General features: G+C 43.5%; 1 protein-coding gene across 1 annotated transcript in view; it reads left to right on the top strand.

Moving 5' to 3' along the window:
* The window catches only part of LOC108796887 (fatty acid-binding protein, liver-like), a 6,186-nt gene extending 4,328 nt beyond the window's left edge, over positions 1 to 1,858 (top strand). Inside the window, exons 3-4 of the mRNA XM_018568443.1 lie at positions 697 to 786; positions 1,805 to 1,858. Coding sequence (XP_018423945.1) covers positions 697 to 786; positions 1,805 to 1,858 — 144 coding nt within the window. The remainder of the gene's footprint in view (positions 1 to 696; positions 787 to 1,804) is intronic.
* The last annotated feature ends 12,814 nt before the right edge of the window (positions 1,859 to 14,672 follow it).

The raw sequence follows: 14,672 nt of genomic DNA, 5'->3' as shown, positions 1-14,672 counted from the left end.
TATAGCGCCCATGTTGCCGTGACGTACATTCGTATTCTGATGCATTAAACCGAAAAACATCTGATTGGCCAGAACAGTCACATGTCCGATTCAGTTTAATTTTTCAATGAAATTCGTAAAGGATCAGAAATTCAGAAATGGAAATTCGGATGTGTTTGAATTCTGGTAATTGCGCATGTCTGATGACTGGTCTTTCTGGTCTTCATCAGAGAACAAGGAACCAACGGCAGTTTGAAGCTGGTGGAAAGTGTCTGGTTTGCGGCTGGCATACTTTATTATTATGAGGGAGGAGACCTAAAACACATTTGGGAAATATCCCCCCTAGAATATCGTAGCTAGCTATCCAGGTTACAATCTGATTGAACACATTTTAGGTAGGCCCTCACTTTACATAGTTTTGAGAAGCCTAAAAGAGATTATATGGAGTTTGTAAAATCAGATTGTAAGGTGCATAGTCAGCAGGGAGCCCCCCAAAATGTGTTTTATAGGTAATCTGTAGCAGTGGCATTTCCAGGGTATGGCACATTCCTTGAGTGCCATTTTAAAGGGGGCGCCACTTTGTGGGTTCGCCAACCCATGGAGACAGCTGACTTTTTTTTCTCTCCCAATTTTTGATCAATAAAATCTATTTTTTGTCATATTTTAATAATCTATATTTCATGTGTGTACACGCTATAATCATATTCTGTGTTTTAGACTACCGTTAATATAGTCGATGGCAAGCTTGACGTGAAACTGAAGGGAGTCCACTCTGTTACTGAACTGTCTGGCGATGTTCTAACCAATGTAAGGTTTGTCTTATAGCTGAAAGGTGAACTCCAGGCAGATATAGATGACACAAATGAATTTAGCTCTGTAACCATCAATACATCACTAAATGCAAGAACCTGACTATGACACGGTATCAGCTTCTTGCAGTCCCTGCACAGTGGAGCTCAGCAAAGGACAGATAGGTACACATTTTTTAGAGGACAGATAGGTACACATATATGATATAACTATATAGCCCTAACGCACACATATTGTTTGAAAAATAGCACAGCTAAAAACAAATCCATTCAAATAAATTCATTTATTTGCCCTTTATTTGGAAACACCAAATTTTTTCTGTACTTCTCGGCCAAAAACTGTAAGCTAACGTTTTAATTTTTTTCTCTGAATAGTGGTCACCAGGTTAGACAGATTGCATACAATGTCACTGTCACTAAGTGTCAAAAAAGTGACAGCGACATACTTTAAACATCGCTGTCATGAGGTGGTTAAAGTGTGGTTCACACTGCACTCCTCTCACTGTCAGACAGCGGATCACTGAAAGCGATCGGGTGTCTGGAAAAGCTTACATCTTTCATTAATGGATGCTTCAATAGTGAGGCATCTATTAATGAACGGTAACTGCTGATCTTAGTGGCTACCGGCATACGGGAGACCCGAATAGTTGCACTCGTACAGTGTACATCCGCAGTCATTTGGGCACTTAGAGTGTACGTCTCCCGTCACTGGGGGGTTAAGTACTATGTATCAGTGTATTTATACCTGGATATTTGAGTCTAATTTGCACCACTTGGTTGAAATCGCTTACATCATGATTGCTGGCTCCCAGCAGTGCAGGGTGGGATGGGGTGTGTGTGTCCAGGTGATGAGTTAATGCGTGTCTACAGCTGAAACGGGTTTTGACTAAAAAAAAATAATATCTGCCTAAAGTTGATAAGAAGTTATTGTATGTGACATCAGACTGAGCTCAGAGTATACAGTATGTTGTTACATCATATTGTTCACTAATAATGTGCAAACTCTTTTCTTCCAGGTCATGACTCTGAAAGACATTGTCTACACCAGAATCAGCAAGAGAGTCTCCTAGGAAAGCAAACTTGTCTTATTTTTACTGTGTAAAATAAAGGTTTATAAAGGAAGAGAAACTGTCTACTTTGGCCTGAATGTACATGATGTAATGTGAGGTGGTTTAGATGCATGCCGTTCTTGCACATTCGCAGCAACGTGCTACAAACAAAGGAAGCTCCGAGAAAAGATGGTCAGTAACAAAGAAATGCTAGGCTTTGGGCACCCAAAACTTAAAAAAACTCTATCAACATAAAAGAACAATAAAATGATACCCCCAAACAAGCACCCCTAAAAACATAAGTCCGCTTTTTTTTTTTGAAGGGCAGCCTTGCAGCAAAACAAACAAACAAAACAGTTTAAAGAAGATATGTTTTTTATTTTTTCTATTTGACCCTTGCAGTGGGGCTAACCTTGCACTGCAAGCGTTAAGTGCTTGTTTGTGTTTTGGCCGGCTCAGCTGGCCGGCTGAGCCGGCCAGCTGTCACGGCACTCCCTCCACCCTGCAACATTGTATTCTTCCTCAGCGTCCTCACGTCTATACACTCTGTAAAGAACGTGATGATTTACGAGACCTTACGTCGCTGCAGAGGAGGGACATTTTAAGGACCGGTCTAAAAAGAAGACGGCTCTGAGCTCTGGGTGAGTATATCTTTGTTTTAACCCTTGACATACTGGGTAGTCCCACTGTAAGGGTTAATAAAATAAATTCCTGGAGTTCTGCTTTAAACCAAAATAAAAGGTTTGCTATGGAAGGGATAGCAGCTGGCTACTGACCTTAAATTAACTACACAATAAAATTCAAGACAAAAAAAGCCCTCAATAATGAGAATAGAAACAAAGGCAACATGAGGGTTGACTGCCAAAAGAGCTATGACTGCCCTGTACCGTACCCTACCCCCCACCACCCTTACATTTCATAGAGAGGGGGCTGCTTATCTAAAAGCCTAATTTATAGCCCATCAAAGCTTGTTGGCCATAGTTTAAAAGCCATGCAGTGCAGTGAATCTGAACATAAATATGCCAGGACTACAAATCTCACACCTATCATAGTGATCAGACCTCATCCCTATTCCCATCTATTCTGATTCCAGTTGTTGAAATAATGATTTATCATTCCTGAGACCTCTATGTCTGGCCTGTATATGGCAGGTACAAACACAGCGGACAACACTTATCAGATAGCTACACTCACCAAATACCTTTCATTCGCACAGATCTTTATTGAATGCAGCAGGTTACTGGCAGACAATAGGATGTTGTAGATAGTTTAAATGTATTTGAAGGTCAAAAAAGGATAGTACCATCCTCTCCTCATGTGCACATGTGGCCAGAAAATGGCTGACTCCAACACACAGGAAGAAGGAAGAGTTTCATTATACAAGGGTCAGTAAACACAGAAAAAGGGTGTAATAAACCTAATGACCACTAGGTGTCAGCATACCAAACATTAACTATACCAATACACAATGAACATCGATGCAAGTGCATTGCCATATAACTGCCCACCACCAATACCACCAGCACCATCGTTGGCTCATAGAAGAAGAAGTTACATAGCACAGAGTCATTAGATATGAGACATATTAGCTACGCATGTGGGAAGATTGCACAATTTGGCATGTATTAAATAAAAAATAAATTTGGCATGTATTAAAGATAAAGGGAAGCAGAGGGCACTTTTATACTACATCATATAACAGACTACTGTACAGCTAAAGGCATAGTCCATCCTTTGCAAGAATTTAATATTTTCACCCACATTAATAATAAAAATCTGCATGCATTAAATGTTGTATTGAAGCCTGCAAAGCATTGCAACTCTGGGCTCCTGCATTGTACGGAGGTATAGACCTTTGGTTATGGGGCTGGAGGAGGTAATCAATGGACTACAATTGTAGTGACATCACCACACTTGTCCCTTGTAGACTTGAAGTCTTTCCATTTACAGATGCGTGACAATAAATCTGTATATGTGGGGGCAATGCTCAGGCTCCCACATTGTTTACCCCGAGCCCCATGTCCATATGGAAATAGATAGCAATCAATAGACTTCAAGTGCATTGCAGTGACATAACCACACTTGTGCTCAATTGAGGTCTATGAGTTCCTCTGCCATGGTGGAAGATTGGTCTTGTAGTCTTACCATTTACAAATCCCTTGGAATAAATCCGTAAATGCGGCGGCAATGCACAGGCTCCCACATTGTTTACCCCCAGGCCCATATAGAAGTAGAGACCTTCAGTTATGGGTCTATAGATAGTAATCAATAGACTATAAGTGCAATAACATCACTACACTTGAGGTCTATGAGTTTCTCTGCCATGGTGGCAGATTGGATTTGTAGTCTTTCCATTTACATATCCCTTGGAATAAATCTGTAGAGGTGGAGACAATGCACAGACGCCCGCAATTGTTTACCACCAGCCCCAGGACATATGGAAGTGTGGACCTTCAGTTATGGGTCTGTAGATAGCAATCAATGGACTACAAGTACAATGATATCACTGCACTTGTGCTCCATTGGGATCAATGAGTTCCCCTGCCATTGTGGCAGATTGGATTTGTAGTCTTTCCATTTACAGATCCCTTGGAACAAATCTGTAAATGTGGATGACCCGGGCAGAGCCACACACAGCCTCTAAACTAACATAGAACCCTGCAAATCAGAAAAGTGTGTGTGTGTGTGTGTGTGTGTGTGTGTGTAGGGGGTTTGAGGGTAAGGTTGGGAAATGTGACCGTGTTTCATGTTATAGTTACCCCAAATGTGCGTGTAACATGAAACATGGTCTTGGGGCCGGTTCACACCACAAACTCTGCGTTCCAGTGCGTTCGTCCTCTGAAACGCACGCCGGCCGGCTCCCTGCGTTCAGGGCTGGCTATGGGACGTGGCGGTGCATTGAAGTCAAAGGCACCTCAGCCACGCCCCCCACCCACTGTGCAATCGCCCGCACCCGGAGCGCAGGCACATTAGTGCTTGCATTGCGGTCCAGTGCAATCTGCAAAAATAGTGCTTCCAGAGGGCAACAGTAACTGGAACGCAGATTTTATGGTGTGAACCGGTCCTTAAAGGAGAACTATGAGATAGGGTAACGGGAGGACGCTAGTTTGTGTCCTCCCGTTACCCTAAGGAGAACTATGGAAAAAACCCTGACCCCATTAAAGGTGGCTTAGGTCTCGTAGACGTAGGTAGCAGGGCACTGGTAGGCAGTAATGGATAATCCATCGTTCAAGAAGCATTCTGCACAATGAAGAGTGGTGAAATCATACCGACCTTCTTCCAAAGAAACAACATAAAGAGAAATGTAGATACATGTATTCTTTAACAGACATATACAGGAAGAATAACACCAGGCTGGAGAACCTTCTACAACAAATATTTTTACATACAGGAAAGTCTGAATACAATAAGTGGCAAGTTCTCCTCAGTTACAAGTTCTTCAACCTTGGCCATCCACATAAAATACAACATAAACATTCCACCAAGGTTATTATCCCTCTTAAAATGTTATTCAATCTTTAAAATGACACTTGCCCTGTTGGTTATGAACCTCACTAGTTTAATAGAGTGCTAAAGTCCCAGCATAGAGTTATAACATCAGCATTGTAACAGGAATACATACTAAAATAATTTCTGATAATACAATCACGGCTTACTTGGAAAAATCCCCTTTATGTAGTGAGTGCTGCCTTCCATCTGCCCATCACTTCCATCAACTTCCTGGATTCCCAGTGTGCTTTGCGCCTCTCTCCATGCTGCTTGATGTGTTACAATCTCCATTTCTCAAGGTATCCCATCATGCATTGCTCCCAGCAGGCAATTATATTGTTACATTGTTCAGATATTGAGTTGTAGTTCAGATGGCAGGCTTAGTTGGAGTGGTGACACAAGGAAGTGTATATTCCCAGGGCTGAGTGAAATTGTGTCAGTGCAATGAGGAAGTCCATCTTATGGGCATCTTCAATAAGTAAGTTTACAATCTTCTAGATGGATCTGGTTATTAGAAATGGGATACAACTTATGGAAATTCAAAATAGAAATACAGATTTGTTTTTAGTTTTTGACCACGGCTACCCGTTAATTAATGTATGTGTCTATGTGAGATAAGGACCTTAGATTGTAAGTTTGTACAGTGCTGCATACATTGACAGTACTATATAAATACCTGTAATAAATCAATCAAATATATAACCAGGGCAATGGCACAATGTTCATCATAAATAACACCTATAACAAAGCTTTTTACTAGGGATGCACCAGTTTTTCGGTATCGAGTTTGAGTACCAATATTTTTTCCCGGTACTCACCGATACCAAGTACCGATACCGGTGGCAAGTGCCCCGCTTATCAGGAGGTCGGGCGGCGGATCATGACCCGTCGAAAGAACAGCGGCTTCACTTTCCGAGGCTGCATGGCTTCCTGATCAATCAGGGTCATGAGGTGCCGTCCGGCTTTCTGCCAGGCTGCTTAGCAACAAGTGAAGCCAGCTTCCTAGCCAATAAGGAAGCTGGGCAGCACGTCATGACCCGCCTCCCAGCTTCCTGATTGGCTAGGAAGCCAGCTTCACTTGTTGCTAGACACCCTGGCTTCCTGAGCAATCAGGAAGTCAGGAGGCGGTTCATTACATCTCGACCGGCTTCCGGATTGGAAAGGAAGCCAGCCCCATGCTCCCTCGGCACTGCGGGTCAGAGTACTTGAGCATTTGGGCGGGTATGAGTACTCGCCCAAATACTCTGTATCGGCACCGAGACTAGTATCGGTATCGGTGCATCCCTACTTCTTACGTATTTCTGGATTTTAAAATGTTTCATTGCCCCAACTGTGCAATGTATGATTTACAAGAGCCTGGCCAACAGCCTTGGGCCATGCTTCTAGATTCACTGCAGAAGATCTGACATTGTTAATAGAGTATCTAAGGGAGCAATTACAGATGGCCTAGCATGTTGATGACATTAAAAAAAATAACCATCTATAATAAAATACTCCATTTCGTCAACCTTGCCTATACACAACATCTGGAAGTAATCTTCCTAGGTGACTGTTAACACCTCATTCTTCACTTTTATTGCTGATTGCACTATTGTCTATATAGAGAATCAGTAGGTATATAACTGCCTGCCCAAAAAAGAGCCACCACCTGGATTTGGCTAAGCAAATAGGTCAGAGACTTCCACTGGATAACAGGTCTAGGTTCAGCCATGTTACAGTATGTGCCCAGAAATGAGGTCAGCTACCTACCCGAATATACTGAATGACCAAGCTTTTCCTGATGGCGCGAGCATATTCCAAGATGCCAGGATTCATTGGGCCAAAATTGTGAAAGAGTGGTTCAGGGAGCATGAGGCATCATTGTCACACATTGATTGGCCACCACAGGGTCCAGACCTTAACCCTATTGAGAATCTTTGAGATGTGCTGGAGAAGACTTTACGCAGTGGTCCGACTCTCCCATCATCACTACAAGACCTTGGAGAAAAATGAATGCAACTCTGGATGGAAATAAATGTTGTGACATTGTATAAGCTTATCAAAACGATGCCACAGCCGTAATCAAAGCTAAAGAAGGTCCAACGATATATATGAGTGTGTGACTTTTTTTCACAGGCAGGGTATATGAAAAACCCCAATGAAGATGTCGAAGTAAAAGCGAAAATGTCAAGGACTTACAGAAAGTGGTAAACTTTCTTGGTGGCTTATCCTGTTAATTCAACAGCCTTCAAATGTATTGCTGATTGCACCATCGTCTTGAAAATGGCCTCTATACAAATAATCAATAGGTGTATATATATATTTTAAAAAACCCGGTGGAAGTCAAGGTGACTCACCCCAATGAGTACAGGAGCACTAAAAATACTGTATGCCTTTTTTGTCCGCAGGCAATGTGGATCTTCACACACTCAATAATTCACCTGAACATGTTGGATCCAGTTTTCTTTTATAGCTGATCGGAATATAATGTCAGACTTTTGCAACCACTTTGTGTTAAGAGTTATAGGAGCAAAGGTAAAAGGCATTTCAGCCGCTCCTGTTATCACTCTACTGTGAAATCACCAATGAATGCAAAACAGCCTCAGGTTTTCAAAGGAAAATCAAAATCTTCTGCTTCAGCGGGGCTCCATCTTGCAGTGCCATGGAAGGGGCTTCCATTCCTTAGAAGGAAGGGAAGGGCAAGTTCTGCAGTGCTGAAACTTTGCAAGTTCAGAACAACCCGGCAATTGGCCATAGCAGAGGCGGATGAGGGCTGCTTCAGCCATATGTCGGCATCTGCAGCATATCTAGAGTCACTTTAGCCCCCCATTCACACCTGAGCTGTTTCTTTTGATTTTTCTGATGCACAACAATGCTCAGCATTAAGTTTCCCTTTATATTCCATGGTGCCAGTTCATACCGTTAAATTTGCTGCTGATAAATGACTTATTCGCCCATTAGTTCCGCCTTCTTTCATTCCTCCTGTTGTGAGATGAAGGGGAGGGGGTCACAGATGTAAACTTTACATTTATGATCGCTGTGATTGGTTTCTCTATGACCAATTAGAAATACTTTTAGGGGCTGATGTATAAATCATCCTCCCCCTTAGACATTTGCACGGCATTACCACCACTAGATGGAGCGGAGACACCTAAGAAACTCCTATTCTCCTTGGCTTCATTTAATGTTGTGTGCACGCCATTCCCCCAGCTATACACTGGGTAGAAGGTTTAAAAATAGACCCCTAAGTAATGACAGAGATATATATTGGGCCCAACATTTTATGGGGCCTGTCTGTGATGAAAACTGGACATATGCCATACCATCAACCTTTGTTGAAGATGATTTGTGATATTTGCGCCAAAACTGCCTAATCCCTCCCTACTCCAACTGCCTAGCTGGGCAGAGGGGAGGAGGCAGTCGTCAGGTTCCCTGTGATGAGTGCCCAGGTGGACACCTTCTGGAGGAAGTGGGCAGCTCTGCGCTGCTCTGCTGCTGGTGATTGCACCCTGGGTGAGCACTGCCACAGTGCAATGTGCACCTAATAAACAGAGTTCTCCTGTTGCAAATATTTGAGCACACAAATATAGGTATCATTCATCTGACCCATTGATTTTGCATGTCTAATGATGGGCGTGTGTGAAGTATGACCGTGGGGGGGAGCAAAGAAATGTAGTTTGTCAAAAATGTTTTTGCACTGAAAGCTGTCCCTCCTTCCCACCCTAGAAACTTGGGAGCTTTGTAATGAAAGGACAAGCTGCGCTCTTGGCAACGCTCCATACCGCTGGCTTTCATTGCTTGTGTGAGGTGTCAGAAAACGGTGAGGTCATCAGTGGAGTGTTTGTAAAGTGCCCCCATGTGAGGACTCCGCTGATGTAACACACCAGTAACCTCTAACAGAAATAGGGGACAGCTTATTGGAGACTGATCACACGTAGCCAAACGGGGTGATAATCCTTTTCCTCTCTGAAATATGTAAATTGATGAGTGAGCTCTTCCCTGGGAAACACTATCATCTGTTCTCAAGGTCGTTCCCGTCCAATGCTAGTTATTATCCCACCTTACAGCATAAAAAAAAGCAGATGTTCTTTATTATTATTATTCAGCTGTGTGCAGTAGGGGCTCCGTGATAAAAGACAGCAGCCGGTGGCAGAAGGTTTAAGGGTCTGCACATTTTTGCATAATGTATTTTTCATTGAGTGTATGGTTTGGATTAAAGTGGAACTCCTGGGGAAAATAAAGGTACCTTTGCAGTGGGCCCCCTCCGTCCTCACACTGCAAGGGTTAAAGATGCTAATTTTGTCCAGACTACATAAAAAAACAGCATTGCTTACCCCAACTCACGCTTACAAATGCATGTTCCTCTCCATGCAACTGGTCCCCTGTTAGAATACACTTTAGTGTGTTTATAGCAACAACTTCTGCAGTATACAATTTCGGTCACTAGATGGCAGTGTGTATACATTCTGTTATATCTATGGTAGATACTCTGTTGTATTGAATAAGGTAGAAAATAAAGCTGTGGCTTCCTTCTTGTTTTGAAGCCATGTGCAGCATGCTTATCAGACTGTGTGCTTGTGTTTCTCTGTGAGGCTGTGCAAGAAGTTCCAACATCCCCAAAGCCTCTTCTGTTCAGCACTACATTGGTCACACGCACTCTGACATCACCAGACGTCCTGCGTGACGACGCCAAAATGCTGCATAAAGAGGAGAATGCTGGCTGCCAACGGATTAAGGGAGTACGTCTGCCTGTTTATGTTTCCCTACAAACAAGCATTTTGACCCTTGCAGTGCGGGAGGGGCCCCATTGCAAGGGTACCATTGAACATGCCTAATCGGACGTGTGGCAAAACATTGCCTGCGTTCCGTTCCACTGCAAACGCAAAAAATAGGGCAGACAGTTTTGTGAGCGATTGTGGTGCATTCCAGCAGCTACCGCTCTGGAATGCAGTACAATTGGTGTGAACAAGCCTTAAGGGACAGACATCAATGTAACGCAAAGTGCGGATGACAACGGTGTAAGATAGCCCCCCTGTAGAGACGCCTATGACCTTCATGCCCTCAAATGGCTGGTGTTATAGCTGATCACATGTGCAACTGCAATCCAAATAGAGGCTGATATGGCGCCTTCCTTGGCTGTAAAGGATAGGAGGGTATAGTTCCAGATCAAAGTAACTTTTAATATAGCAGCTTTTACAAACTTGCTCTTCCATATCTTTGTTTTTCCATCAGGTATTGAGATTTGTTGATGAGCATGCAGAAGCTCTCAGTGGCTCAGTGAATACAAAGTCTCTCTGTTATGAACTATTGAGATATCAGCCACACATGGAGTGCATTGTTTTCCATTGGTCAGCCAACTCAGATACAAATGAGCTTCAGATTCAGGTTGGCCATGAGTTCCACCTGAACCCAAGCTATTTTACAGTTCGACAAACGGGTGAACAATTTGTCTAGTTCCCCCGCCACCGAACTTCTGTCTGTGCCTTAGCAACCAATGATGCTGTGCAGCCTGCAAAGCGGCATTGCTTGCTAGGATGCTAGCGGCCTGGCCAAACAGAGTAATTGCTTGCTGAGTTGCTCGCAGCCGGTCTGCACAGAGTCATTGCTTGCTAGGATGCTAGCGTCTGGGCCAAACAGAGTCATTGGTTGCTAAGATGCAAGCGGCTGGGCAGCACAGAGTCATTGGTTGCTAGGATGCTAGCGGCTGGGCACCACAGAGTCATTGGTTGCTAGGATGCTCACAGCTGAGCCGCAGAGAGTCATTAGTTCCTAGGATACTAGTATCTGGGCTGCACAGAGTCATTGGTTGCTAGGATGCTCGCAGCTGAGCCGCAGAGAGTCATTAGTTCCTAGGATACTAGTATCTGGGCTGCACAGAGTCATTGGTTGCTAGGATGCTCGCAGCTGAGCCGCAGAGAGTCATTAGTTCCTAGGATACTAGTATCTGGGCTGCACAGAGTCATTGGTTGCTAGGATGCTCGCAGCTGAGCTGCAGAGAGTCATTAGTTCCTAGGATACTAGTAGCTGGGCTGCACAGAGTCATTGGTTGTTAGGATGCTTGCAGCTGAGCCGTAGAGAGTCATTAGTTCCTAGGATACTAGTAGCTGGGCCGCACAGAGTCATTGCTTGCTAAGATGCAAGCGGCTGGGCCAAACAGAGTCACTGGTTGCTAGGATGCTCGCAGCCGGTCTGGACTGGATTTGTTGTCATGCTGATCCGGTGTCTTTTGTGCGTTTGGAGGCAATGGCTGAAACAAGTATGCAGAAACAAGTCCTGCCTTCACCATGTTTATTCTACATAAGAAAGCACAGAAGGTATACCTAGCCTTGTAGCCAGCACTTTAAAGCGACCCCATCATGAGAGAAGTATGGGGGCTGTCATTGCAGGACTCCTTCTGAAAAATGCTAGATGCCTGGCTGTGTCTGACTTCGGTATGTTTCAGTCCCAGACTCAGGACAGCATGCCGTGAATGAGTGTCAGAATTATTTATCTTTATACTTGTGCCGGTTCAACAACAGCATTGAAGTCAAAGAATCAGAATAAGAGCCAATGTCTGTGACCATGACCATAGGTCAGCAATGGCAGCCTCCACATTGCTCTCGGGAAGGCGTGTTGTGGTACGGGACTCCTCTGCTGGGTAAAAGGTGCTGCTTGTTAAATATTTTATTACACATTTCCAAGTGTTGGCAGACTCGGCAACAGTAATTCACACAATCTTATCAAACCTTAAATGGTGATATCGAGATCAAAGGTTGTGTGTGTGTGATCTGCTCTTCTGCATGCTCATCTTTGCACATTGGACACCCTGACAATGAGGATTTGGGTGCAAGTTTATTGAAGATTTCTCTGAACATTACAACTAAAGTGAATCTACAGGATGATCACTGCAGGTGAATGTGCCTGAATGTGCTTGCTTTAGGTGGGGGACCCAGCAGGACAGTATAACTATACAGGTTATGGTGAGAAGAATTGAATAGAATCCAATCTGCTTTACATTATACTGACCTGCATTACTGAAGTCTACCAGCAGATGGCAGAAATACACTAATACATGATTTCCTTTATAGTAAAACCCAGAGCCTCTGTCACATATTTATTTTTATCTATGTTACCTTAGGGAGGATCACCCTCACTATTGGTCCTGGTGACCATTATCACTGAGGGTGAGAGGGAAAGAAAATCCTACATTTTGGCTGGAATTATCGGACAGAAAGTGAGGGGAAATCTCCCCATTGGGACACAAATTCCAAAACTACAAAAAAAAAAGTTTGGGATTCAGTTTTACTTTAATATTTCCATTTTTAGTGCATTTCTGCCATCTGCTGGTAGATTTCAGTAATGCAGGCCAGTGTGATGTATAGCAGATTCGATTATGTTCTACCCCTCTCACCATAACCTGTATAGTTATACTGTCCTGTTAGGTCCTGTTGTGAAAAGCCGAGTGCTCGTCTAAATATTCAGTCATTCTGCTCGCCTCAGGTAGCGAACAGAATTAAATATGTTACTCTAAAAAAACAAAAAAACTTTGTGGGGTCCCTCTCCTTTAGGTCTGGTAGGAATGTTGGGAGGAACCCCCAATCAGTGGGGTCACCAGGGGGGTGCGGTCCGCACCCGGGTGACACCATTGGAGGGGGGACACCAAAATGACTGACAGTCATTTTGGTGTTACCCCCTCTAAAAAGAGAGCCCGACAGTATCGAGAGGAGGGGACCCCGGAGGCATACCTCATCCTGCCCGGCGTCTATAACCAAGATGGCCGCCGGCAGGCGCCGATTAGATGGCCACGCACGCGCGATGACATCACGCGCATGCGCAATGAAGTCACGGCGGGGGTGTCACCCGTTCTCCACTCCAGGTGACACCCGGCCTCGGGATGCCCCTGCCCTCAATGTAAAATGCATGGTCTGGAATGATTTGGGAGGGAAACCCCACGCTGTTTTTTTTTTATTATTCTATTTTTTTACAGCTTGCAGGGGATTGGGTCGGCTTTGGCGGACCGTTCTCTCCACTCTGACTGTGTGTTTGGCTGTGCCGAGCCGAAGCATGTGCCTTCAGTCCGGCTGTTTGACTTTGGCTGCCTTCAGCTGCGGTACGGGCTATTAACAATAGCGCGCACAGCAGCCCTTTGGTTTTTGCAGCGAGAGCGAGCCCAGGGCTTAGCCGAACGTTCAGCTAAATCCTTCCTCAGCTTAGTGAATAACCCCCTTTGTACAGAACTTCTCCAGGTTGACATATTGCATTGAATATGTTTGCACAGTTGCAGAAAACTACAGCTGCTGCAGTTTTAAACGGAAAGGAAACATTAAATTATGCAATTATAAATGCTATATTCTTATTTTAAAGATTTTGTTATTTTCATTTTTTTTTAAGTGGAGTTTCCCTTTAAAGTAAAGGTGCAGTTTTTATATATTTTCTCTATTTGTTATGGTCAGGACTCAAAAATCAAAATGAAAAAACTATTTTAGAAAAATAAAAACAGTGTTTATGAATAATGTGTATTTTTATTTCTAGCCACAGCATTTTTTCGCAGGTTTTTTTTTTTTCCTACAGCAATGCGGACTAGTCTCATCTGCTTTGCTGTAAAACAGCTCACAATCAAATTTAAACAGCAGTGATTCATCCCCCTTTTACCCCACCATCAACTGTACAAATGGGGCCATACAAAAGTGTCAGTCATAGAGAGAGAGACTGAAGGCAAACAACCTCTGCTGTGATGTCTATCGCTGAACTATACATTTTAGGCAAACTGTACACATAAGTGACCCGTGGAAACCACATTCAAGTGATATTTACCTTTCCACGCCAATATTACATTTGCAGAACAAGTTACGGAAGTCACTGAGTGGGTGTGGCCTATTTTCCTGAATCCCTCCCCCAAACCGGAGCTTGCTTGACTGCTGTGCAGCCGAGAGAAAGAAAAGAGGTAATTTTGAAAAGAAACTAAAGTCATTAAAAAGTAAGGAAATAAGATGGAGATGGCAATTTTAATGATAATGCTAGTCCACCAAGGCTTCCATTCAGCAGTAAACTTTATAGAACCCCCTTCACATTCCCCCTGTGTCCTCTCCACCCTTGAAAATGATTTCATTGGATTACAAGCCAGCCACTCTGTACACTGATGTTTCCTAAACAGTCTTTATTATCTGTTGTAAAATATGAATTTGGGATTTACATACATTTGCATAAAATTAAATAAAGCATAGGGACCAGGGAAGACTAAATGCCAATTGCTCAGCAAGTTTACACAATGAAGCAGATCTAATTATCTGTGATGTCATCATAGGGGATCCCTGTAAATTGTGCACAGTGGTCAGGTCCTCCCACTGCTTGTCCGTTATCCAAAGAGGTCACATGACACAAGTTTTCT

This window comes from Nanorana parkeri, unplaced genomic scaffold (genome assembly GCF_000935625.1).
Source record: "Nanorana parkeri isolate BGI_ZX_2015 unplaced genomic scaffold, ASM93562v1 scaffold1188, whole genome shotgun sequence".
NCBI lineage: Eukaryota > Metazoa > Chordata > Amphibia > Anura > Dicroglossidae > Nanorana > Nanorana parkeri.
This window is presented reverse-complemented; position numbering and strand designations above follow the sequence as displayed.